This window comes from Cryptotermes secundus, unplaced genomic scaffold, assembly GCF_002891405.2.
Source record: "Cryptotermes secundus unplaced genomic scaffold, Csec_1.0 scaffold724, whole genome shotgun sequence".
In the NCBI taxonomy this organism is placed as follows: domain Eukaryota; kingdom Metazoa; phylum Arthropoda; class Insecta; order Blattodea; family Kalotermitidae; genus Cryptotermes; species Cryptotermes secundus.
The window spans coordinates 296,355-303,024 of NW_019727403.1; the positions used below are offsets into that span (position 1 = coordinate 296,355).

General features: G+C 39.9%; 1 protein-coding gene across 2 annotated transcripts in view; it reads left to right on the forward strand.

The window, feature by feature from the left end:
* LOC111864733 (nuclear pore complex protein Nup107) overlaps positions 1-6,670 on the forward strand; it is a 68,060-nt gene that overhangs the window by 30,735 nt on the left and 30,655 nt on the right. For both annotated transcript variants that reach the window (XM_023852218.2, XM_023852220.2), the window contains exons 8-9: positions 1,370-1,609; positions 5,158-5,431. In XM_023852218.2, the coding sequence (XP_023707986.1) occupies positions 1,370-1,609; positions 5,158-5,431 (514 nt within the window). The remainder of the gene's footprint in view (positions 1-1,369; positions 1,610-5,157; positions 5,432-6,670) is intronic.

Below are 6,670 nucleotides of genomic sequence, written 5' to 3' on the forward strand. Positions count from 1 at the left end.
ACCGCCACGCACCGCTGGGGAGGTAGGGGTCAACATGTCACAATACTAATGGTATCCAACTCATAATTAAAGAGATACAGTAATTTGAAAACTGGCGAAAAATCTTTTTTTCTTCGAATTTCAGTCAAAACAAATTATAAATACAATACAAACACTTTTTAAATCGTTAATGTTTTAGGAAAGAAGATTTTTCTTTTCAGTTTCTTAATTTTGCATTGTGCAACATTTTTCATCGATTTTGTGTTACAAAATTACATTATTTTCAGCATCCGATTCTGTAAACATACCAATGGTTGCATATCACACCCTTCTATCAGTCTGTTTCCTTTGAACTGTAGTGCTTTAGAAGATGACTGGATTTACATAAGATTTTCAAAAATGTCTCCCTGCACGTCAACACAATGTGTCGCACACGTATGAACCACTCTGCCTATCTACCTACACGCAACATTCAAACCGGTCTACCTTATCTGCTGACGTAGCTGACTGGAACGTATGGTCACCCACGCTGAAGCACAGCGCTGCATTCACAATGATGTGTTTCGAAAATCTATTGTTACTCCATAACTATTGAAAATCGATCAAAAGTTTATAAGGAAATTACCCCAGGAATATGTACCATAAGCTGGGGTAAAACTTCATGAATCACCCTGTATGTTGTAAAGACATGATTTGATTTTGCATTTCTAAGATGTAAGTTTATAAACATTAATAGTAAGTGCTGTATGTCTTGTAGTTTGTGCATTAAACCAGCAAAATATAATTGCTTAGTGTGATGTGTGCGACTTCTCGATCTTCCTGTATATGTAAATTGTGACATGTTCTATGTCCGATGGTTTTGGTAGCCACTAAGGATCTATGGAAATGAAAGTAAAGATACAAGATATACTATGTTCAGCTGTTATTGCAACAGATGAACAAAGAAAATATGTCAGATCAAGCAAGTTGGCTAGAACATTGTTGCTTCTGACTTGTATTTGGGAGGTGCCTGATTCAAATCCCAGCCAGGACACTATCTTGACCAAGTTTTTTTGCTCTTATTCAGGGCCTCCAGGAAAATTATGTGATATTAACAGAAGCAGGCCACCAACACTTTCCGTTCAGTCTTTCAGTTTCACGGATCTGATTGTACAAGACAAAAATGAAATTTAGAGATAAATAAAGGAATGTATGTGTTAAAAGTACTTTGTTGGAAGTGATGCCATGTGGTGTAGTAGAAGTTCGCTGATGCTTCCAGTGGCTGTACTGTCTGCATCTTTGGGATAAAAAAGAGTGAACCAGGAGGAAGCAGGCAGCATACAGAGCTCTGAGAATTCTGAGAACTTTGTATCCAAAGTAATGTAAATATTACTACCGTTTTAATTTTCAGGGACATATGGAAACTGATGGCTTGGCGAATGGCAGAGGATAAGCGTATGCCAGTTTACACACGGGCAACATTTGCTGCATTATGTGGCCATCTCTCAGCCTTGGTTGATGTCTGTCAGTCATGGGAGGACCTTCTGTGGGCACACTTTCGTGTTTTAGTTGACATCAGGGTTGAGAAGGAGATACGGGAATCATCCATTCGCCATTATGTTGATCTACCAGATGTTTACTGGCAGAATGAGTAAGCATTTAATCATGTTTTGCAGCATTATAACTGCATAACCCTGTCTCTTTCTCATTATTTGGACCAGGAGACATGTTACCAGTATTATAAAAGTAGGTATTTTCAGTTTTTAAGGTGCCTGAGTTCTTCTCTCGAATGGCTAATATTTTAATTTATTCTTGAGATGCTGTCAGACCTCCTGCTTTTTCATAATTCTTTCAGATTTCATCAGTATCATTGTATAATGCGTCCTGTCAGTTTAATAACACATTTCCAATAATGTGAACACCTCTGTCATCACTCCAAGAAATGTGATCTACATAAAAATCCATCATTGTTAAAAATCAGATGCTCAGAATGCAGTGTGGGGTTGTGTGATGATTCATTCTTTAAGCTGTATTGCACCAAATTACATTTATGAAAACCAGGTAGCACTGCACAGAAAAATTAAACGAACAAAGATAAAAGGCTAATATCATTGCCTTTAGTGTACACATATTTTTAAATACCAGTATCTGATGAAATAAGCAATCTAAGAGAGCTGATTTTATGAAAGGACTGACGAGAGAAGGAGACGTGTTCTTGGATCATCTGGAAGTATAATATTATATTTGAGCATTTTTTGTATGGATTAATTAATATTACAGTTATAAATCACTCCGTCCAATGTGACCTGTAAGTTTTTTACTACATAAAAACTTAACACCCTTACATGTTTCGGTCTCTGTGGACCATCTTCAGAGGGCAAACATCACTACAAATAGGAAACCACCATCACATAATTTGTTTAAATGTAAAGTACGTACACTTATATGCTACAATACATAGTACACAGAATAGAACATTTCACAAACACAGCAGTTTCCTGGGAATGTAAAGTTTTTTAAAAAATTGTATAAAATTCCTTGATGCTAATTAAAAGTTTTTTAGATTGTCAGTAATTAAAATTCGTAAACCATGCAGGCTCGTGTTCGTCCTCCCATCATCTCTCTTATATGGGGACGATGGGAGGACGAACATGAGCCTGCATGGTTTACGAATTTTAATTATTGACAATCTAAAAAACTTTTAATTAGCATCAAGGAATTTTATACAATTTTTTAAAAAACTTTACATTCCCAGGAAACTGCTGTGTTTGTGAAATGTTCTATTCTGTGTACTATGTATTGTAGCATATAAGTGTATGTACTTTACGTGTAAACAAATTATGTGATGGTGGTTTCCTATTTGTAGTGATGTTTGCCCTCTGAAGATGGTCCACAGAGACCGAAACATGTAAGGGTGTTAAGTTTTTATGTAGTAAAAAACTTACAGGTCACATTGGACGGAGTGATTTATAATTGTAATTGTTATTGTGACGGACCAGAATGAAATAAATCAAACTAATTAATATTATTGTCGTGTGACCTACTCAACACGTGACAATTTGGTGTCAGAAGTGCTTTACGAACTTGAACATTCCTCGACGAATAATCGATTCTGTGAGTGCATCGACTATTAATACTGCCACAAAATGAACTCACAGCAGATGTTGGAACTCCTACTGAATAAGATGAATGCGTACCAAGCTCAGTTTCCCTCCAGATTGGAGGCTGATAGGCAGGCCAATTGAAAACTGAAAGAAATGATGGACACGAGCCACAAGGAGATGGTGGGCAAAACCAAACTCAAAACAGAGACGATGGCCTGCAAAGAGATGGAGGAACGTCTAGAAGAAGAAGAAGAGCAAACCTCAGTGGACAGGAAACCTGAGGTGGCCCAACAACGAGAGGTCCCTGTAGAAGACGCTGAAGTAATGCCGGTCGGAGAACCGAAGAAGAAGAGGCATAGGGACCGAAAACTGGCCGCGGAGCATCGCCACCAGATGAACAAAAGGGCCCAGTATCAGGATGGGTGCCGAAGAAGAGGACTGGCGGTTGCCCGCAGAGGGACGTTCCACTGTGCAACAGTAGCACCACAAAAGAAGAAGAGAAATGACACAAGGATGTCCCGTTGTGCAACAGTGGCGTGACTCAAGGAAGACATCCGCAGGAACACCACTCAGAAAAAGTGTGGACCCCACAGCAAGAGAACAACCCGCTGTGTGGAAGTGGCATGACAGAAGGAAAACATCGTTGGAAGAAACGGCACCTGGGCCATGACAGTGAGCAACCCAGAGAGTAGGGCCACACCATAAAGGAACAAAGGATCGACGCGGCAAGTGGCTGCTACATGGGAGGAAGTAGAGGTCAACCACAAACGGCATCGAGGGGTAGAGCCAAGGAAAGCGAGCACCTCAGGGAATTGGAGTAATATGCAAAAAGGACATATGTGAGATTTTCAGTAAGAAGATCATGGAACATGTAGTCGTAACTTCCAGTGGGTTACCGGAAATGAGGAAATGGACCTTGTGGAGGAGTAGGCCCCCTCCAAAGTGGAAAAAGAAACAATGGGTCGAGGAGGAGCCGGCCTCCCCAGTGAGAGTGAATGTGCGATGGATGAAAGTGAGGCGTGAATGTGATACAATGGATCGATGAACACTGTACCATGGAATTATTTGGGATGAACAATCCTAAGAAGGGAGCAGATGTAATGGCTGGAGAATAGTCATTGCAAGAGGAGTAGCCAGACAAAAAGAAGACGTTGCAAGAACAGCCTTCAAAGGAAAGGAACAGGAATGTACCATTAGGCTGTTCAGGATGAACAACCTTTAGAAGGGAGCAGTGTGATATGGACTGCGCAACGCTCATTAAACACCCCCTCCCCGCGGTGACGTAACGGGACACCGCGGTTGCTACACAGCAGTAAACAACTCTCGGCAGAGTTGCCCAGCAACGCCCTTCTAAACACGGCGTCACGCAACAGGGCAGCCCGTGCAATAACTGTTGCTAGGCAATTGATAAACACGACGTTACGCAACAGTGGTACATATCACGTAACTGTTTTCGGTGTTGTCCGTGCCGAGCCTAAATAAGGAGCAGCGAACACTGGTCAATGAGTGAGTTACTAGAGAGAGAGTAACCAGCCAGTTTCAATCTAGCAGTCGCCGAGTCCATTGTTGTCGAGTGAATGGCAGAAGTAAGTATGATACTGCAGATAGCAGTCATTGGGAAACTGTGAATTGTATAAATGTAAGAGTGAGTGCAATAAATTCGCTATATCCAGTACGGTGTGAAGTTATTTGTCATGTAACATACACCCAACACATTAGTTTTCAGCCTCATTGTTGCAACTTTGGTGTGGCTTTTTCACACTGTCACGTTACATTCACTTACTAGTGCTGATTGTACAAAATGTGTCAGTGATTGTGTCTTTGAGGTGAGGGAGTGCATGGACATGAGTTTGTTTGTGTTTACACGTGCATATGTATGTATTATATCAAAGTAGATTTCTTTCTAAAGCACAAAATGTTCAAAACCAAAACTCATCTCCGTTTAAGCAGCATTTCCCTGATGTGGCACTGTGTTAATTGTATGTGGGCATACATGCACATGTATATGGTACATTCTCTATGAATAACTGTATTTGTTTTCAACGAATAGACACACTCTGTACTGAATCAATAAATTTGTAAATTTAATTTGCAGAATGGACATAGAAGAAGTTTTTTCCGAGATGGCAGCCAGTAAGGACACCCGTATCCGTAATGATGCACTAAAAATGGCACATAAAGTTCAGCAGTACCTGATTATGGATCAAGTGGGGGCATTAATGGATGAAATGGAACAGTGGATCAAACTTAATACAGAACAGAAACCACAGTCACTTCGTTTCTTGTCACATCTTGTTCTCTTCCTTCGTCTCATTGGACGAGCAGAGAAAGATCACATAGGAGATGCAGTGTTACGTGCATATGTCAAGGTAATATAATTTTTGTCATATTTATACTTCACAGTTTAAAATTACCACTTCAGTAGACTAAATATTAGTTTATTTTGTTTGAACACATGAGTCCTGGAACCTTGAACTTAGAACTCATATATTCCATGGTGCAGGTCTGTTTGAGAAGCTGATGGTTCTTCAGCTGATAGATAAATTCTTTGCCTTTTATGGAACCTAAATGTTCATTGTTGTATCGTTGAGAGAATGCCACCATTGTCCCACCTGACCCTTATACTCCCACTATATATGAATTCTATTTTTGACAGTTATTTTCTTGTTACTGGTTTCATTGAATCTGACCTATAAAGACCTCAGATACTTAAAAGTTACGAATCTTGTGTGCTTTTCCATTGCTTAGGTTATGCCAAAGAATCCCAATTTCATTATTGCACCATCTTGAGGCATCATGTATTTGTGAATACATGTTAATGGTACTTCATGCAACTATGTGGTAGCTTGTGGCTTTTGACCTTGAGAGATATTTCTGTCTTTTGCTTCTTCTCATAGCATAATATACTTGTAGTGCAGACTTTGGCATGAACACAGTTAAAGCTTAAAAGTAATTTAAAACATCTAATATATACATGTATTTAGTATTTAGATATATGTCAATCCATAGCTCTGTTGACTCATAAAACGGGAAAGAAAAAGAGCCCTGTCTTCCATTTGGAGTAAGTGTGATACATATTTCTTCTGACATCAGATGGTGACACAGTACAGAAATAGAGGAAGATGCAATATGGACAGAAAAGAGGGAGAGTGAGTCAGGTTAGTTTGTGCCAGCATATCCAACCATTATGATGACTCAGGTAGTTTGTGAACTACTGCGCAAAGCAAAAGCAGTTATCTGAAGATTATTGAAGTTTGGAATGTATGAAGTTTGTATAGGACAGGTTCACTCAGAGGAGTGGCAGAAGAAATCTTAAAATATAAGTTAGATTTGGCGGGAGTACAGGAAGTCAGATGGGATGGAGGTGGCATCGCACCAGCAGGAGACTATACATTTTTCTATGGAGAGGGAATGAAAATCATGAATTAGGTACAGGTTTTTCGTACATAAGAGAATTGTATTAGCAATTAAAGAGGGCAGAGTTCATTAGTGATAGGATATCATATTGTGGCATGTTGACCCCTACCTCCCCAGCGGTACGTGGCGGTAACGTAACGCTCGCGTTACTACGGTAATAGGCGAGTTCCCGCCCCGCCACTCCCCTCCGC